A 20,998-nucleotide genomic window follows, 5' to 3' on the forward strand; every position below is an offset into this window, starting at 1 on the left:
TAGGTTTGAGAGGCTGGTGTGGACTGTCCCTCTGAGGTACTGAAGGACAGTGTGTGAGGACGGGCAGACACAGGCCTGCTGCTGCTGCACGTGACCGAGTCAGATCCACATGACGGCTGTTACAGGGTGGTCTAAACACTGTAAACACTGACAGCTTAAACAGTATCCAGCATCACCAACAAGCTGAGAGTACATCCTGCCGGCCTTTAAATCACCTGCTCAGGCAGAGCCGCTCCATTTCACATTACTGTTCAGGAGAAGACCGCCGGTGCTCCATCAAGCAGTGTATCAACGGTTACGAGGATGTGACAACGTCACAGTTAGTGTGCACAACAACAAATTCAGTCGTACTGTTGTGGCCAGGGCCATCCTCTGTGCTGTTGCATGCTGGGATGGCCAGTAACGGACAGAGCTGAACTCTGTTAAGGTGGAGAGGTGGATGTTGTGCAGGATAAGGAAGACACCTCCCACCCACGCCACGACGTGCTGGCCAGTCACAGGAGCACACTTAGGCTGTGTCCCAATTCAGGGTCTGCATGCTTGAAGTACGCGCACTACACGTACTACGTACGGTGCGTACTATAAGTATGAGAAGTGCGGAAGTGAGAGGCTTGTGAAATGGGACGGTCTAGCCTTCGTTGCGCTGTTCAGGTTGCCTAGCAACCATGATACTAACCGCGAGAAACGTTACATACAGCATTGTGTGACAGAAATGGAGGAGAAAAAATGTTTTGCTGGTCATTCATTTTTGTCATGACATCACTCTGATTAGCTGAGTATCTGAGGCTGAAACCACGAGACTGTCAAACATGATTGTTGGGCTTCGTTTCTGTGCTGAACAGTCATTTAAGATTAGTTAGTAAATAACAATTAGCTAATGTTGTTCATGAGACTAAAGTCATCTCACTGTGGTAATGTAAATATAATATGACCAATATTATAGTATTGTCAGATTATTATATATATATATATATATATATATGTGTGTGTGTCCAGAAGAGCGCAGTCCTGGGAACAGCTAAGATACTGCGCAGGACCCTCAAGCTCCCAGGCCTCTGGTAGAGGACCCGAGCTTGAAGGATAAACCGCCCGCAGGGGCGTGCTGGGTGTTTTTTTTTTATATATATATACTAGAGATGGACCGATCCGATATTACGTATCGGTATCGGTCCGATACTGACCTAAATTACTGGATCGGATATCGGAGAAAAATAAAAAATGTAATCCGATCCATTAAATATCACGAAAGCACCTCACAAAACTTGCAACACGCCGTAACTCACCTCAGAAGTTAGCACGTCGGAGCAGTATGCATCATGTGATAGAGCGGCTGTGGCATGCGGGACCTGTAGGTGGTCTGGATAGCATGTGGAGCTTCGCTAGCAACCCGGCATTTCATTTCCAACAAAGTTATCCCCGAGAGAAGTAAAGCAAGTGTGTAAGTCCATCTCTGAATGTTTGTAAAGCATTCCTGCATTAAGCTTAAGAAGCGACTGCCTCTCCTGCTGCTACTTCAATCATGAAACTGCTTAACGATCAGCTGATCGGCTTTTCTGTCGCGAGTCCGTGTCTCTAGTTTGCTTTTGGCCCACTTTGCACCAGAAAGAGGAAACCAGCGGCTGAACAACAGCAGCACGTTTAAGCTTGATCAGCTGTTGTTAGAATGTATTTAATATTACTTTCTACTCGAGGATCTTTTTCTACGTAGCTGACGCTGGTAACTGTGCAGGGGCGGATCTAGCAAAGTTTAGCCAGGGGGGCCGATAGGGCATTAACAGGGAAAAGGGGGCACAAAGACATACTTTTCTTTCTTATTCTCATTTAAAATGTCGAGCTTTTAATAAATAATTATCTGCCACCCAAAGTTTTAATCTGATGTAAAATGAATAGAAGTCCATTACTGTATATAGTGACTATTAAGTCTAATATATATACCCTAGTAAGCTATAGTACTTTTTCCTTTGGGAAGGTACCATCTGTGCAGTCTGCAATTTTGTTGAAGAAAGATGTTGAATCTATTTAATATTTCTTGAAAAATAATTGATTTCTGTGCATTTTTTTTCACACTGCATCAAATTAAGGTTGATTACGTCGATTAAGCATCATGAGGTGGAGGGTGGGGGGTGGTTCCCTATTTTTTATTTATTTATTTTTGTTGTTGCTGGGAGTTGGAGCCCTATTAGTTAGGTTGCTCAATATTTCTGCTAAGTACTCTTTAAAATACCAGAATAGGGAGGATGGTGCAGGTTTAAGTTTATTAGATTGATCAGTATTGCTGAACTATGAAATATTTTTTTTGCATACAGGTATAACAGAATAGCTTTAGTGTAGTTGTTGTTTTAAACTTGAGTATGAACTTATACAAAATGCAGCAAGATATTTAAAAAACAGTTGTGTTGATAAAAAACACTATATCGGATTCATATCGGTATCGGCAGATATCCAAATTTATGATATCGGTATCGGTATCGGACATAAAAAAGTGGTATCGTGCCATCTCTAGTCTGTATTAATAATTAATAATGCAGTGACATGTGATTGGGAACTATTTTGGTAACTAAACAGTTGTGAATGTGCTGAAAGTGTGTGGACGGTCACAACCATCAGCTCTCTGCCCCCATGTCAATAACATGACCCCCAGATGAGAGATGGTGAAAACATTAAAATCCCCTTTAATGCTGATTATTCACAAGGTTACAAAAGATCCAAAACAATTCAGGAGTAGGAACCTGAATACCAGAAAGGAGAGACTCAGACAAACTCATCACGTAGTAGGGACAGCTGAATCTTATCAAGCAAATAAAAGGAAGTAAAACCTGAAACCTGAATAAAACAGGAAGAACGGCCTTGACACAAAGAGACAACGACAAGTCAGAAGGAACAGAATGGGAACACAGGAGGGAACTAACAACCCTGACATTGTTTCAACCTAAACTAAGAATTAAAGGCTCAGACAAGAAAAAATTCAGGTAACACTTTATAATACAGCCCACAACTGAAGGTGTAATTCCTCTCTAATTAAATGGATTAAATAGATACTCAAAGGTAGAATCCGAGGGACCGCTCCAGCCTTCGTTTGTCTTCGCTGGAGGGTCCGAGGGACCGCTCCAGCCTTCGCCTGCCTTCGCTGGAGGGTCCGAGGGACCGCTCCAGCCTTCGCCTGCCTTCGCTGGAGGGTCCAAGGGACCGCTAGTTGTTGTTTTAAACTTGAGCATGAACTTATACAAAATGCAGCAAGATATTTAAAAAACAGTTTTGTTGATTAAAAAACATTATATCGGATTCATATCGGTATCGGCAGATATCCAAATTTATGATATCGGTATCGGTATCGGACATAAAAAAGTGGTATCGTGCCATCTCTAATATATACACACACATTTATATAACGCTGAAAGTACAAACATCACTAATGTTACATAACTGTGCCGACATGTGGCCAACAGTAATGTTTTAATGTTCTTCGTTATTAAACATTCGCACATAAATAAGTGACGTCATATCCAGTACTTACTTTTGACAGTTCACTCTTCGGCCACTCCCTTCTGCCGTATTTTGCGGCAAAATTATCCACACCCACCGCCGCGCTATGAATTGTGGGATATATAGGACCATGAAGCGTGCACCGGACCACGCTTGATATTTGGGGAAATCGACGGCGCATTTGGAGTATGCATTTGAAGCACACTTTGAACTGGGACAGCCGTCGTCGCGTGGCGGTGATGTAATCGCACTTAAAATGTGTACTTCAAGCGTGCAGACCCTGAATTGGGACACAGCCTTAGTCAGAGACTGAGATTACCCATAATGCACCACTGAACGACACAGGAAGTCATTTCTGTTCGTGGACATCTCTGTGCGATTCCATATCAGAGCGAACTTTGTAAATGTTGTATTATTTAATAGGTTCACTCTGTTCTTATTGTCTTGGAGCGACTGTCAGCACATAATGTCCTCAGGGATTTAAGAAAACGTATTCTGATAGCAGCTGGATAATCGTTAGTGAACACCTGCAGTCCTGCTCTGGTGGACAGCACGCAGTCTCCTTCTCCTGGACAGTCTAATCGAGAGGAATTCAGTTACCTAGAAGCAGCTCATGGGCAGTGGGGTGTGGCCTGCTGGGCTGTAGGACTGTCTTTTGCCTGCGGTCACACCTTCTGTCAGGGTCAGGTGTGGTGAAGTGGGCGGGTCTTCTGTTGGCTTGTGATAGCGAATGAGTTTCAAGGCAGCGTCATAGCCTCGCTTCCCTGCGTGAAGACATAACATTTAAATAGTTTAACATTCATTTGTTCAGTGTCAGACCAGCCCGTTACTCCCTCACAGAGCGATCCCATTGGCTGCACGTCTGTTTCTGTTTCAATAACAGTGTTTCGCCAGCAGATGGCACCATTGTTCTTCCTCTCAGTGTTTCAGTGTAGACTTCATAAAACCTTAGTCTCACCTCCTGCTTCGACCAGCCACCTCCTTCTGTTTCCATGGCTGTCGCCTGGAAGATTATCACCTGGAAGATGATGGAAGATGACATGCTTATCCGTTAGCTGCTTCAGACGGCGCTGAGAGGACAGGCTAAGAGACTGAAACACACGAGCAGATGTCAAATCTCAGAGCAGGCAGAACACAATGAAACAGCTGCTAACTAGGGCCCGGGCTGCTGAATTACTCACACACGGTCAAATTTACCTGGAAGGTGTTCAGAAATGAAAACAATGACTCAGAAAGGGCCACTTCTGGTTCTGCAGCTGCAGAGTATATAATGGGACCCGAACACCTACAATCTCAGGAAATTGAAGTTCAGACTGGGAAAGTCGATGTGACATCATCGGCATCTGTGTTGTTTGATATTCAGAGAAAGATGTTTGCTGGATAATATAATCACTGTTATATTTATTATTCTGACCTTAGTCACCTCAAGATGTCTGAGGTTAGCAGAGTTGTCCTCACGATGCTGTTAATTTACAGTCTTTTGTTTGGGGTCTTCAGTTTTATGCCTTACAACAGCGGTTCCCAACCCCTGGGCCATGGACCGGTACCGCTTTGTGAGTCGTCTGGAATATTTCTAACATTTTGAGTTATTTTCCAGTGTTAGAAAATCAGCACTGCTCAGTGTTAGCCATTGTTAATCTTCAAAACTGACTAGGTTACTTTTAAACATATAACACTGTCAAAAGTGTTAATTTAACACTCAACAGTGTTGTATTTAACACTCAGAGGTGTGGACCCATATAGACACTCTCTAGTGTTAATTTAACACTGGAGATTTTGCTGTGTACTTTTTAAAAACACGATTTACAACCTGAATAGGTGATAAAGCGATAGATCTTTCAGCCCAATTCTACTTTTTCTACATAATCCATCATACAAAATGTAATCAAATTGAAAGGTCCCTTTTTAAAACTTGTTTTATTAGTTTTAATCTTTTAACTTTATGCATCAAGCAAAAATTTTATTATATGCAACATTCTCTGACTGGAAGAAATTTGTTTAACATTTAAACCTATTTTCTGCACATTCCAGCACATAAAATAAAATATTTTTTATGTTTACACTCACTCTTTCAAATAGATGCAAGTAAAACACAGCAGAAAATAAATAAAGTCAAAGACTCAGCGGTCCTGTTGCTCTATTTTCACCTGGAAAGCAGGACTGCCGTAGGCGGAAGTTTACCCTGGTGCAGGTGTGCCGCGGTCAGTTGAAGAATCCGCGAGTTTCTCTGTGAATTTCCAATTACGTTGTAGCGCACTCGGTGCTTGTTTGGAAGTTTAGGGGTTTTTTTCGCTGTAAAAAGAAGTTTTCTTCCCACGCACGATGGACGCTAATGTTTTTGTCACTTTTTATGGAATCAAACTCAAAGTAAGGTCAGTACTTCCACGCTTTAAACGCTGCACGCTCATACTCTCTCCCACAGTCGATATGTGATCCATTGTTGATCTGCACACAGCTGTTGTCACGAACGGCGCACTCGCTTACGTCACTGTCGTGAGACATTCTCGCAAGAAATCACGGTTTTAGTAACGCAGTAACGCAGCGTTCCTACGGGAAAGTAACGGTAATCTAATTACCGTTTTTGCAATAGTAATCCCTTACTTTACTCGTTACTTGAAAAAAGTAATCAGATTACAGTAACGCGTTACAAGTAACGCGTTACTGCCCATCTCTGCATATCACCCAATTAGAGCACTTTGCTCTCACACTGCAGACTTACTTGTTATTCCTAGAGTATTTAAAAGTAGAATGGGAGGCAGAGCCTTCAGTTTTAAGGCCCCTCTTCTGCGGGGCCTGAGGCTTCCAGTTTGGATTCAGGAGACAGACACTATCTCTACAGGGTGGGCCATTTATATGGATACACCGTAATAAAATGGGAATGGTTGGTGATATTAAAGTCCTGTTTGTGGCACATTAGTATATGTGAGGGGGCAAACTCCTCAAGATGGGTGGTGACCATGGTGGCCATTTAGAAGTCGGCCATCTTGGATACAACTTTTGTTTTTTTCAATAGGAAGAGGGCCATGTGACACATCAAACTTATTGGTAATGTCACAAGAAAAACAATGGTGTGCTTGGTTTCAACGTAACTTTATTCTTTCATGAGTTATTTACAAGTTTCTCTTTGTTCACAGCCATTGACATGTTCGAAGAGGTTAACACGTGAGGAGCGGATAGAAATTGTGTTGATATCTGGTGTCATTGCAGCAGATTTCAATGCAAGACACCCTACGAGACCACCCATCTCCCATGCTACAGTTAGCAAACTGCTTGCTAAGTTTCGTGAAACTTGTTCAGTGTTGGATTTGCCAAAATGTGGACGTAAGAAAACTGTCACTAATGAAGAAACATCAGTGGCTGTCCTAGCTTCATTCAGCAAGAGCCCACAGCGTAGCACTCGTCGCATATCACTGGAGAGTGGCATTAGTCGAACATCCCTTCGGCGGATATTAGCTACTCACAAATGGCACCCTTACAAACTCCAGCTGCTGCAGCATCTCAACGAGGATGACCCAGATCAGCGCACAGAATTTGCAGAATAGGCAAAACAAAAATTGGAGCAGGACCCTCAGTTCACACAGAAGAATTTGTTCAGTGATGTGGCAAACTTTTATGTGAATGGTGAAGTTAACAAACAAAACCACCGCTATTGGTCTGACACTAACGGGGTGGCTGTAGCTCAGGTGGAAGAGCGGATCAGCCACTAACCAGAAGGTCGGTGGTTTGATCCCAGGCTGCTCCAGTCTGCATGCCAAATATCCTTGGGCAAGATACTAACCCTATGTTGCTCTCCGATGCATCCATCGGAGTGTGAATGTGTATGAATGTTAGATACTTAGCACTTAAGCTTAGAAGTGCTTGTGTGAATGGATGTGATTGGGTGAATGAATTAGATGTATAAAGCGCTTTGAGTGCTCGGACAGAGTAGAAAAGCGCTATATAAGAACCAGTCCATTTACCATTTACTAACCCACATTGGATGGATCCCTCCAAGACTGTTGGAACAACAAAAGTGATGGTTTGGTGTGGTATATGGGGTACAACGATAGCAGAGCGTTCTCACTCCCGAGGCGTAACATGTCGACGTTTTGTCACGTCCCGCGGCGTTCCTGAGGAACGCGAAAGGAGACCTTCGGCGTTCTTATGGTACGCGGTGGGTTATGGCTGGAATCCAGTGCAATGACGCTCCCGCGGTAATAGACGTTCCAGCCCTGTATTCCAGCCCTAAACCTAACCTTATCCCTAGCCCTAACCATAACCTTATTCCAGACCGTAACCAGGACTTTAATGATGTTAAATAGCGTGTTTCTAAGCGATTTGAAGAAAAAGAGCGAACATGTGTAGGTTCAGTCCAGACGGTTCTCATATTTCCTCTTTTTCCGAGGTCGTCATTTAGGAACGTGGTGGGTAGCCGAAAACGTAATATGGTGACGATTTGTCACCTAGCGTAAAATGTTACGCTTTGGGAGTGAGAACGGGTTGACGATAGTGGGTCCATTCTTCATCAATGGAAACCTCAAGGCCACTGGATATTTGAAATTGCTACATGATGATGTGTTTCCCTCTGTATACACTGAAGCTGGCACGTTCCCTGAGTTTTTCCAGCAAGATGGTGCACCACCACATTATGGGTGCCAGGTCCGAGCATTCCTAGATGAACAGTTTCCTGGAAAGTGGATTGGTCGTCGTGGGCCAGTTAAATGGCCCCCAAGGTCTCCCGATCTGACCCCCTTAGACTTTTATCTTTGGGGTCATCTGAAGGCAATTGTCTATGGTGTGAGGATACGAGATGTGCAGCACCTGAAACTACAGATACTGGATGCCTGTGCTGGCATTTCTCCTGCGGTGTTGCTATCAGTGTGTGAAGAGTGGGAGAAGAGGGTTGCATTGACAATCCAACACAATGCGCAGCACATTGAATAAGTGGTCAGAAACTTGTAAATAACTCATGAAAGAATAAAGTTACGTTGAAACCAAGCACACCATTGATTTTCTTGTGACTTTACCAATAGGTTTGATGTGTCACATGGCCCTCTTCCTATTGAAAAAACAAAAGTTGTATCCAAGTTGGCTGACTTCTAAATGGCCACCATGGTCACCACCCATCTTGAGGAGTTTGCCCCCTCACATATACTAATGTGCCACAAACAGGACTTTAATATCACCAACCATTCCCATGTTATTACGGTGTATCCATATAAATGGCCCACCCTGTACTTTTAAGATTAGGCTTCAAACTTTCCTTTTTGCTAAAGCTAAATATATTAATAGACCTCTCTGCATCACATCATTAGTTGATAATCTCTGACTCTCTCCCACAGCGTATTTTTGTCCTGTCTTCCTCACCTCCAACATGTCACAGAGTTTGCTGCCCCTCCCTGAACCTCGAGGTTTCTCGCTGTTCAAAGGGAGTTTTTCCTTTCCACTGTCGCCAAGTACTTGCCCATAGTGGTCTGTAGCTTACAGTATAAAGCGCCCTGAGGTGATTCTGTAAATCACATAAATTCTCTCAGCCTTCTTGCTCCTTCCAGCACTGAAGACTCTGCCCACTCCCAGAATGCACCAGGAGAGAGGCTGCTGTGAGTAAGCTGCAGGGAGACATGTGGAAGATGAGCACAGATAGCCAACATGTTTTTGTTCATTAGCCTATCTGTAAGGACGTCACCTGCTGAGCGAAGCAGTGAAACAGCTGCTCCATGTCTGCGGCGAGATCTCTGTGCAGACAGCTGAACGACCCGAACATGCTCCTGATCTGCAGAGCCAGCCCATTAAAATGAGGGAGCTCTTTCAGGAGCAGCGTGTTCAACATCCTGTCAGGAGGAGAGGGGGAGTAAAGGAGGTCACACCAGTCACAGCTCCAACCATCAGAAACCAGCTCCCACCTGTACGCATTGGCCACAGCCTGCTCCTTGTAGCTCAGGTTGGGTTTTCCTTCGATCACTTTGTAGCTGAGAAGCTTGTCGAGTCTCTTTCTGATCAGATTCCTCGGGCCCATCCAGAGGTCCCAGAGAGCACAGGGCAACTGGTGGATCACCTCATCCTCTTCTTCTGGAAGAAGGAATAAAGAACAGACCGACATCAGCAGACCGTCGTCCACTGAATCATCCTTTCACGGGGGGCAAAATATGCATGTCCACCTCTACATGCGCTCAGAGACGTGGCAGCCTGTTTCTGACCTATGATAATGTTCTGAGCGTGTGAAGAGGAGATTGGAAGCGGGATGGAGGATGCAGGCCGTCCGCTAATCAGAAGCTGTTTGCAAAGACAGAAGTCTGTGATGTAATCTTTAAATCTCCTGCCACACACAGGTGATACAGCGAGAGTTTAACTAGTGCTGTTTCTGTCCTCGTAACTGGACACGAGCTGACAGGATGCAGCACTTCCTGCACCTGTAAAGACCACAGCACTGCTCTCAGAGTTAATCAGAGTGGCGTAGTGATCTCCTTGTAACAGATCGGTGCCTTTTCTCCGTCCAGTCCAAGTCAAAGTCCTCCGTGCAGCAGACAGGAAGCCCCACAGACCAACCACACACAAACACATGTGTGACCTCCTGACAGAGACTCAAACTTGTGACTGCATGTCTGTAATGATATGCTGCTGCAGAGGCTGACCTTGAGTCACAGCCTGAAACCTTTATTAAAGCCGTAAAGAGTGACTGCTGCTGACCTGTGCAGGCAAAATCACAGACACAAAGTCATGTTTTACAAATGAGTTTATTCAGTTTTAATGTTTAGTCACTAAAGTCCAGTAAAGCTTTGCAGTGAACAGACAGGACAAAGTGTGTGCATGAGTTTACCTGCAGGTGCTGCAGGTACATTTTCATGTTCTCCAGTAGCTCCAAGATGCGGTTTTCCAAAACATAGAAGAATCTTTCCAGGGCATCAAATTTCTCACACTGCTGCGTTACATAAACCAACTGTGCTCTTACAGGTCATCACGCACTGCTTTGGAACATGTAGTAATGAGGTCAGTGTCAGTAGGAACCAAAGGTTCAGAGGAGATACCCACCTGCTGTTTGTGAGGTGCAGCCAATCAGAAGACATTTGTCTTATAGGAGGAGCACCAGGATGACGTACAGAATGATTATTGTGAACTGTGGAAGTATCACTGTGCCTGATTAGACCTCCCACTCGCCCCACTCCACTGCTGTGCTTCCATCCAACAGCATCTGGTCGAGGTGTAACTGTCATGATCCACCATTGGCTGTCCTGGGGTGTGGTGCCTGACTTCCAGTGGTCATCTGATCTTCACACCCATGCACTGTGGCTCATCATGGCTGAATAACACTGAGCATACTTCAGGCCCTTGGTGTCCCTTGGTAGTGTTAGTGTAGCCCGGCTTAGTCTCTTGCTGATCTTCCCGAGTGTTGCTCTGACGTCTGTCTCCATCTCCCTTATATAGACCTTCCTGGACCTGAACCTGTCTTCTCTAGACCCTTCCCAGTTGAGTGTGAGTGAGATTGAGCACAGTGTGGACTCTGGATTTGGACTGAGCATACGCTCCCCTTTTTCCCAGCCCTGGACCCCTCTTCTTCCTGATTCACTGTATGTAGAAATCAGCGGTGTTGTAAATAAACCCACTTGTTTGATAACACAGTTCAGAGTTCAACGCCAGCAAACGTGAAAGTAACTTGCTGCGAGACATCAACCCAAATGTTGGTGGACTTGTTTGACACAGTTGACACTGTGAGGATCAGAGAAAAATCGATGATTGAAAGTCGATCATTTATTCTGACCATCTCATGACAGATGAGATTTTTTAAGGTAGACTTTACATGCTGAGCTGGTCTGTGAAGAAGAGTCTGGAGCTTCCCAGGAACAAGGAAGTGATACCTGTGTGATTCAGGAGCTCACCTGAGCTTAATCACACTACTTCATCTGTAAATTTATGAATTTATAAATGCGCTTTAAACAAATAGAACAAACAACAACCACTTCCTGTTTGACTTCCTGTTTAGAACGACAGAAAGACTGAAACTGTGAGGGTGACACGTCAAAGTAAAGGTCTGGTTTCAGGTCACTTACAGAGACTCTGCAGGAAGTCAGGTTTTCCAGGCTGAAGCTGCTTCTGGTCCGGCAGGCACAGGAGACGGCTCGATACGTCAATCACCTCTTCGATGTGCAGAAACATGCTGTCCAGGCCGGCTGGAGACGGCTTCGGTCAGAACAGGTGGAGGGAAGACATTAAATTAGGGTTTTACACCTGCTATCAGATGTTTCTTTAACCGCAAAGTCTGAGGGTTCTCCTGGTTCCCCATTAAAACCCATATGCTCCCATTATAAACCATGTACTCCCATTATAACCCATATACTCCCATTATAACCCATATACTCCCATTATAACACACATACTCCCATTATAACGCATTGTTTTCATTTATTTTGAGTATATAAAAACATCAGAGCGGGAGGAACGCTGAAAAAGTGATAGTGATGTGCTGCAGCAGCATCAGGGCATGGCTGACTTCTGACCTCTGATTATAAAGGTGGATCTGCGCTCGTGCTGAATGACTGAGCAGTGGTTGCGCTGGTTGCTGGGAGGCTGAACAATGCACAATCCAGCAGCTCATCGGCCTCACAGAGCCACCATTCACCCATGCCTTCACCCTGCTCCTCCTCCTCCCCGTGTCGTGTTTCACCTCCCCTTTTGCATGCTCTACATTCATCTCTTATGGAACACAGTTCATATCTCTCCTGCTCCCTTGTTGTGGTTCCACAGCTCAGCTCTGCTCGCCCATAAAGCCTGATTTCATTATGTTTTATGAGCCCTCATTTCATTAGGACAGTGACAATAAGCCGTTATTTAGCAGTTCTAAGCAACAGAACAGGCATAATGAAAAGCAGGTGATAAGAAGCCACTGAGAGGGTGCAGGATGCTAAAACACTTACAGTACCTGCTGCAGCTTTACGTTCAGCCTTTTTCTTTTTGCTTCTTTGTGTTGTCACTTTAAATCAAAGCTTGTCACTGTGACTGTATACACCTCTCTGCATTTATTCACTGCTTATCATTATTATTATTATTGTTATTATTAATTTATATATTTTATTTTTTTCCTGTCCTGTTCGGCTCTTTTGCCATCAGAATTATTGTCTAAAGGTGAAGAAAGATGCCCAACGGATTTACTTTACCAAATGGACCATCCCAGCCTTGCCGTAATGGTCTATTTGATACACCTTTTATTGTTTATATTATTTTTTTTCACTTGCTAAATACGGGACAGACTTGACTGGGGAAAAGAAAGGGGAGAAAGAAAAACAGCGGGGAAGAGGGACGGGTATAAAAAAACACAACAACCCCAAAACAACACAACAACAAAATAAGCAGACAAAAAATACATGTATCAATTATATGGATCACCTGTTGAGAAAGAAAAAAGGGGAATCAAGCAGAAGAAAAAAAAAGAGCAATTTAATAAACAACATCACGATGATCTATGGGAATATAACAGTAAATACTAAATATTAAACATTATTGTGCAGCACGTAAGATTGACAGCGCACAGTGTGCTTTGAGGTAGCAGCCAAAAAGGGTGTAGTTTGTGTGTGTGAGCACCCGTGTGTACACCTGTGAGCATAGAATAGAATAGAATTCAACTTTATTGTCATTGCACATATCACAGGTACAGGGCAACGAAATGCAGTTTGCATCCATCCAGAAGTGCTTTAGCCATGATATAGATATATTACAAAATATATATTAGCAATAATATAGATATGTAAGTATATTACAGAAATGGGTCTATTATGGTATGTAATATGTACACGGTATGAAGTATGTTATGAATATGCTATAACTATAAGTATGTACAGGCTGTAGTGAGTACAAGCTATGTACAGGCTATGAACAGGATATAAATAAGAAAAAATCTGTACAGAATATGAAATAAAGAACTATACAGAAATATGAGATATACAGCTATACAGAAATGGGAACTATGCAAGTTGTAAACAGTTGTAGAATTAAAAATTATCGTATGATTATTTACACAGAACTATACAGTAGTGCAGTTAAGAGCCTTTATTAAGTGCTAGTGGTTGTGAGTGGTGGTTCAGTCCATGTTATTATTGTGTGTTTGAGGGTACAGTTGTCCATTGTCTGTGTGTGTAGGTGGTTGTGGGTGTGTGTATGTCCAGTCCATGTGTTAACGTGGGTCAGATGTCAGAAGGCAGAGTTCAGGAGTCTGACAGCTGTGGGGAAAAAGCTGTTCCGGTACCAGGTGGTCTTAGTCCGGAGGCTCCTGTGGCGCCTCCCAGAGGGCAGGAGGGTGAAGAGTCCATGTGATGGGTGACTGGGGTCTTTGATGATTTTCCCAGCCCTTTTCAGACACCGCTTCCTGTAGATGTCCTTTATGGCAGGAAGTGGTGCTCCGGCGATGCGCTGGGCAGTTTTCACGACCCTCTGTAACGCCTTCCGGTCCGAGGCAGAGCAGTTCCCGTACCAGACTGTTATACAGTTGGTCAGGATGCTCACCAGGATGTCTGAGGACAGGTGATTCTTCCTCAGAGTCCTCAAGAAGAAGAGGCGCTGGTGAGCCTCCTTGACCAGCTTGGAGCAGTTCGTCGTCCAGATGAGATCCTCGGAGATGTGGACTCCCAGGAACTTGAAGCTACTCACATGCTCCACAGCCGTCCCCTTAATGCAGATGGGTGGATGTGGGTCAGCATTCCTCCTGTAGTCCATGATGAGCTCCTTGGTCTTCTCGGTGTTAAGCAGCAGGTTGTTTGTGTCGCACCACTCAGCCAGACAATCTACCTCCTCCCTCCTCACTGTAGCATGAGCGCGCTTGTATTTAAAAGGTTCCTTCATGTAATGATCTGCTAGAGGGTGTGGGGTGCCACAGCCCCGTCCTCCAGGGCATGAAGCAGGCATGGAGGAGATCAAGACTCCAGACATCTAGAGGCCCTCAGAGCACAAGAGACCAATGAAGACCAACAGAGGGGCAGTCGCGCCACTATCCCAGAAAGAGCTGAGGAGAGCCCCAGATGAGGGGTCACTCAGCAAACGCGGGGCAGAAGTCAGGGAGGATTGCAGTGACGTGCCCATGAGCTTCGCCGGCAGCCAGCTGTGCCAGGGTGACCGAGCCCCAGGCCGAGAGACTGGGGGCACCCAACCCCCAAAGTGCCCCGAGCGAACCCCAGGCTCCAGGCCCGACAAGCAGCCACCAGGAGTGAGCCGGTGTGTACCTGGACGCCCATCCCCGGACACAAAGAACCACTAATGCACCAATGTCTGAGGGAGTCCGCCACTGGCAGGGGAAGTGGTGGTGGGGGGAGATAGGCCTCCAAACCTTGGAGGGCCTTAGATGTCCCCAGAGAGGTGGCATCTGACACCCAACCTGACATATAGACACAGACATTCAGGCACGCACATATACAAACGGGGGTGTGTGTGAAGACTCCAAACCTCCCCCCGCCCGCTCATATGTAGTGTTGATGCATGTGTGTTCTAAGGTGCATTTAAAACCCAGGAGGGCATGGAGCTACCTGCCAGAGAGCAGCAGGTAAGCGCATAGCCCCTCCTGATAGCCCTCAATGTATACGTGTATTTAAAATTGAGAGGTGGGCAACGACGCCAGGTGTGAGGTTGTACACCCTGATGGTCTTTTGGATTCCGTGTAGCGTGCCCACCCCCAAGGTCCTATATGAATGTGTTATGAGAGTGTGAGTAATGTGAATGTCTAAGTTGTCGGATATATAAAATAATGATAAATAATAAAATTGAGGCACAGGCAGCCAGAAAGGGACAGAGGAAGGGGATGCCTCCCCTGCACCCTGGTGACACACCTTTACCCCAAGGCCCTCCATGTGTGGGTGATTGTGGTGGAGCGGGAAGAGGGAGGCAGCTGGAGATGGGAAGGGAAGGAAGGGAGGGGCAAGTGACCCCTCCCTGGAGCCAGCTGACCCCAGTAGGCACCCCCATACTCTGCAACCCACCAGGGAAAGGGGGCCCAGGCCCATCCGGACTGGAGCCCAGTTCAGCAGAGCCGCCCAGCCCCAAAGAGCCCAGGACAGCCCACCCGACCCCACCACAGAGAAAACTCCACCCACCCCATCATCCACTCATCTTCTAGACTACACAAGACAATAGACGCCCAGGCTGAGATCTTCCTCCACCTCTCCTATATCTCCCCCTCCTGCAAGATGTAACAGCCTCCCCCACCAGTTGAAGAGTCCCCCAGGTGGCTCGATGCACTGGCGGCACCCTGTGCCAGGGCTGGGCCCCCATACACCCACCCGCCCACAACCCCGGCGACACACCAACCAGGTCCCAAGCCCCCAAGGCCCAGCCAGGGACCCAGCCCAGAGACGGAGCACCCAGGGGCAGCCAGGCTACCAGGTCAGTAACCCACGTCCGTCAGCACAGTCCCTCCCCTAGCCCCGCTGCACGCAGCCACGAGGAAACCATCACCTAAGAGCCAACAGAGCCCTTAATAGGCCATGACCGCTACCCCGGGTTGTAGTGATTGGATTTCCGTCTCTTTTTAGAGATCCGGCTCTTTCGGTTCGGCTCACTAAAAAGAGCCGGCTCTTTCAGCTCCGAACCGGCTCTTCGGGTTGTTTTGTTGCTTTAATAAATTTATTATTAACAATAATATAAAATTATGCACAAAAGGAATTACTAATGTAAAAAAAAGTGGTTTTATTTATATATGTTTATATATAAATATATGCGGTGGCCCCTAGAGACAAAACACGTACAAACTCCAAAACACATTTCTAGTTTTAACTGAACTTCCAAAGCAGAGCTACTAGATCACTTAAATTACACAATTGAAAGCATGTGTGTATTGTTTGTGTATTTATACACACGCACTCATATATATTCAAATAATTTTAAAAAAAGTTCATTTACCTGTTACTACCACACACCAAATCCGGTCATTGGTACTTGCTGGCTTGTGTAGGTAACAAAGGCTCAACACTGCGCCTAGCATCCTGGAGCACTTCTGTTGTCTTTTTTACGTGTTTTGAGTTTTTATGTGCTTCTGAGTTTGTACGTGTTTTTATGTGTTTTGGAGTTTGTACGTGCTTCAGAGTTCGTACATGATTTGAAGTTTGTATGTGCTTTGTCTGTAGGAGCCACCGTAAATATACTTTTATTTATTCACTCCACATAAAATGTAATAAATAAATCATATAATACAAAAATCAACTATTCACATTTCAACTTTTAACTATTTAAATTTTCAGCTTTTTCCTTTTCCAAATTTAAAGTGAAACAACACAAAACACTGCAAACCACAACACAATTAAATATAAATTAAAATATGAAAACAAAAAGAAGATGCATATTCTCTGTCATATGGGCCCGCATGAATAAACTTTCTGAATCCTTTATCATCTGCAACCGAAAATAGTTGTGGATGATTACTATACCTTTCTAATGTCACGTTGTTATCCCTGGCTCTCTTTCTCTCTCTCTTCCTCTGGCTCTGTTCCTGTGCTACTGAGTAGGGCTGGGTATCGTCACTGATTTCTAGAATTGATTCAATTCCGATTCACAAGGTCCCGAATTGATTCGATCAACGATTCGATTTAATTCGATTCGATTTAAATCTGGGAAATTTTGACAGTCAGAAATATTATAAATCAGATCAGTACATTTACATATTTTTGTATCAATAAAAAGGAAGCTGACACACGCAAGACTTTATCACAGGTGTAAGCGTCACATCAGATGCCTTTGTGTCAAAGTAGCTGAAGATAAAACACAGAAAAACATAAAGGTGATTTTCCTGGCCTGGGATTTTATAAAAAAATATTCTGCAGTACATCAAAAACGAAAGAAAATCATTAATCAACATGTGAACATTACGTCTGACGTTACAGCGGTTTTATTAGAGACACGGTTAAGCATTTTGCCTTTTGAATAATTTTAAAAAGTTTAAATTTGTTCAGTATTAAACAGCAGAAATGAGGTTTTCTTTTCGGAAGAATGTAAAAGGGAAAAAAAACAGCGGCCGACAGCGCTGTAAACAACGGTAGACTTGTGCGTAACAAGCAAGCGAATAATGCAGAAAATTGATTTTTAGACGTGAAACTGTTCTTGAAGTACAGAGAGAGAGAGGGCCCGGTGGCGCCTGTGTCCGGCAGCCTCGCCTCTGTCAGTGCGCCCTAGGGCAGCTGTGGCTACAATGTAGCTTGCCATCGCCAGTGTGTGAATGTGTGGATGACTGAATGAGTAAAGCGCTTAAGGACTATCCATCCATCCATTCGCTTCCGCTTATCCTTTTCAGGGTCGCGGGGGGCGCTGGAGCCTATCCCAGCTGTCATAGGGCGAGAGGCGGGGTACACCCTGGACAGGTCGCCAGTCTGTCGCAGGGCCAACACACAGGGACAAACAACCATTCGGACTCACATTCACTTGCACATTCACACCTAGTGGCAATTAGGATTATCCAATTAACCTATCCCCACAAGCTGCATATCTTTGGACGGTGGGAGGAAGCCAGAGTACCCGGAGAGAACCCACGCAAACACGGGGAGAACACGCAAACTCCACACAGAAAGACCCTGGCATGATGGTGGAATTGAACTCAGGACCTTCTTGCTATGCGGCAACAGTGCTAACCACTGTGCCACCGTGCTGCCTACTTAAGGACTAGAAAAGCGCTATACAAATGCAGGCCATTTACCATGTGAAGGGTAGTTTGGATCTTCTTTTGCTGCTGGTTCTGTCAATATTGGTTGGAGAGAGATAAAACTAGCAGCTTTAGAATCGGCGCATAAAGGGAGTGAACACAAAGCGTGGACCCGCCGACAGATCAGAATCAGCGAGCTGTCGACTTTCAGCCCCGACCGTGAGAAAGGCGACATCTAACTGATTCTGATCCGCGGGTTGCGCTGTGTGTTTAAGTCTATGTGCAGAATCCGTGTTCCTGCTCTCATTTACTGTCTTAGCTGTTTGGTGGTTGTTGAAATTTTGTGAGATTTCGCCAGAGATTCTGGCATTTCAGGAAAAATAAATTAATATTAAAAAATCGATTCAGGATTTTAATGAATCGATTTTATGTTATCCAAGCCAGAATCGATTTTAATAGATAAATCGATTATAAAAACCCACCCCTACTACTGAGTGTAACTACCGCCCCTCCCCCCTCTGCCCAGCGTAAAGCACAAGGCTCGCATGCGGAGTGAAGTGGAAAAAAAGTGCGAGAGAGAGGCTGAGAAAAAGAAAAAAAAAAAAAACCCACGTGACGGCTCGCGATAAGGAGCCGGCTCGCGTCGTTCACGTCAAAGATCTGGCTCTAAGAGCCATTTCGTTCGCGAACGACCCATCACTACCGGGTTGAGCTCTCCAAGCAAGATGCTCCTGGGGAATCCCCCGACGCCCCAAGCCTGTCCCTACCCCTACACTGCTTATTATTAATGTCTGGCTCTCTGCCCCAGCGTGTCTCTGTCCCCTCCCCGCCCAGCCTTTCTTCCTGTTAAAAGGGAGTTTTTCCTTCTCTTCTTCCTCCACAGTTGGATGACCTCTATGAACAAGCAGGTTTTTCTGTATTATTGTGAGGTCTTTAGCTTACAATGCTTACAATGCTGAGTTGCAGCAGGCGCAGCTAGCTCTTCTCAGACTCCACGAATTTCTGGATGGCCACGTGATAAACATGCTCTCCTCTGGGAAACTGTCCTGAGACGAGAGTCTCCGAGCAGTTTTTCTATCTTCAGGCGGCGCCTGGCTTTGTTTCCCCCCTGGACTGTATCACTCCTCAGCCTGTGAATTTTGAGACTGTTTTTAGTGTTGTTTCACCCCTAGACTGTGTGGCTCCACAGCCAGTTTATTCAGACCTGGCCAGTGTTAACACTCCTGCATCTGTGACTGCTCCTGAGCTTCTCTCTCCTCTTCCCGTTCCTGGGCCCAGGGCGGCTCGGGTCCAGCCCTCTCCTGCACCTGTTACAGTTCCTCTGGTGAGGGTGGCTGGGGCCCAGCTGGTCCCTGCTTCAGTCCCCAGGCTGGTGGAGGCTCAGTTCATCCCTGCCTCCCTTTTGATTTATGGTGCTGATCAGTGTTGGTCAAGTTACTTGAAAAAAGTAATCAGTAGCTAATTACTGATTACTTCCCCAAAAAGTAATCTCGTTACTTTACTGATAACTGATTTTCAAAAGTAATTAATTACTTAGTTACATTTTAAAAACACAACTTACAACCTGAATAGGTGATGAAGCGATAGATCTTTCAGCCCATTTCTACTTTTTCTGCATAATCCATCATACAAAATGTAATCAAATGGAAAAGTCCCTTTTTAAAACTTGTTTTATTAGTTTTAATCTTTTAATTTTATGCATCAAGCAAAAATTTTATTATATGCAACATTCTCTGACTGGAAGAAATTTGCTTAACATTTAAACTTATTTTCTGCACATTCCAGCACATAAAATATTTATTTTTTGTGTTTACACTCACTCTTTCAAATAGATGCAAGTAAAACACAGCAGAAAATAAATAACATCAAAGACTAGCGGTCCTGTTGCTCTATTTTCACCTGTAAAGCAGGAGTAGCATAGGCGGAGGTTTGCCCTGGTGCAGGTGTGCCGCGGCGGTCAGTTGAAGAATCCGCGGGCTTGCTTGGAAGTTTAGGGGTTTTTTTCACTGTAAAGAGAAGTTTTCTTCCCACGCACAACGGACGCTAATGTTTTTGTCACTTTTTATGGAATTAAACTGAAAATAAGGTCAGTAGTTCCACGCTTTAAATGCTGCATGCTCATACTCTCTCCTGCATTCGATATATGATCCATTGTTGATCTGCACACAGCTGTTGTCACGAACGTCGCACTTGCTTACGTCACTGTCATGAGACATTCTGGCAAAAAAATCACGGTTTTAGTAACGCAGTAACGCAGCGTTCCTACGGGAAACTAACGGTAATCTAATTACCGTTTTTGCAATAGTAATCCCTTACTTTACTCGTTACCTGAAAAAAGTAAGTAACGCGTTACTGCCCATCTCTGCTCAGAGGTGTACTTTTATTTACCATAAGCCGAACAAACTTCTTCACACTCTTAGATGATATTGGTTAGCACAAATCTCCACTAAATGTATTTGACATTTTATTATGCCATCTGTGTTACTTTCCTAAAAGTAGCCTGAAAATTAATGATCTTGAGCCTGCAATGTGTTGTAATGTGGTTTATCCTGGCGAGCAAATTCTATGTGCAGTCTGAGGCAGAATATTATCTGTAGCTAAAGCTGTCAAACTGCAGTCTGTCAAACGAAAAGAAGAGAGAGCGTGCCATGGAAAACGTAGGGACAAAGATGAAAGCTTCAAACATTAGGAAAAGAGAGCAATGAAAGATTAATACTTACTGGAGCTGTGACATTCTGCAAAGTGCAACAGCCACTCCTCCTATACAGCCTCAACACCCTCACCCAAGCATTCCATCTCGAATGACACTTTTCTGTCCAAGAATTGACATTCAAGTGCTCCATTCCTTAAGACCTCTCCTTCCTACTTTTCCCCTTGAACTTTTACCCCCTTTTTTACTCATGTCCTGATGAGAATTCATCCTGAATCACTGTC

At 44.7% G+C, this 20,998-nt stretch overlaps 1 protein-coding gene across 1 annotated transcript in view; it reads right to left on the reverse strand.

The window, feature by feature from the left end:
- Positions 1-8,978: 8,978 nt before the first annotated feature.
- Positions 8,979-20,998, reverse strand: part of arhgef37 (Rho guanine nucleotide exchange factor (GEF) 37) — a 65,983-nt gene continuing 53,963 nt past the window's right edge. The window contains 8 exon segments of the mRNA XM_085466759.1: positions 8,979-9,071; positions 9,149-9,293; positions 9,366-9,523; positions 9,864-9,958; positions 9,961-9,998; positions 10,281-10,381; positions 10,737-10,918; positions 11,508-11,637. Of these exon segments, the coding sequence (XP_085322885.1) occupies positions 8,979-9,071; positions 9,149-9,293; positions 9,366-9,523; positions 9,864-9,958; positions 9,961-9,998; positions 10,281-10,381; positions 10,737-10,918; positions 11,508-11,637 (942 nt within the window).

This window comes from Copadichromis virginalis, linkage group LG2, assembly GCF_057382275.1.
Source record: "Copadichromis virginalis isolate Kocher_CV1m ecotype Utaka linkage group LG2, C_Virginalis_male_GT1.1, whole genome shotgun sequence".
Taxonomy (NCBI): Eukaryota; Metazoa; Chordata; class Actinopteri; order Cichliformes; family Cichlidae; genus Copadichromis; species Copadichromis virginalis.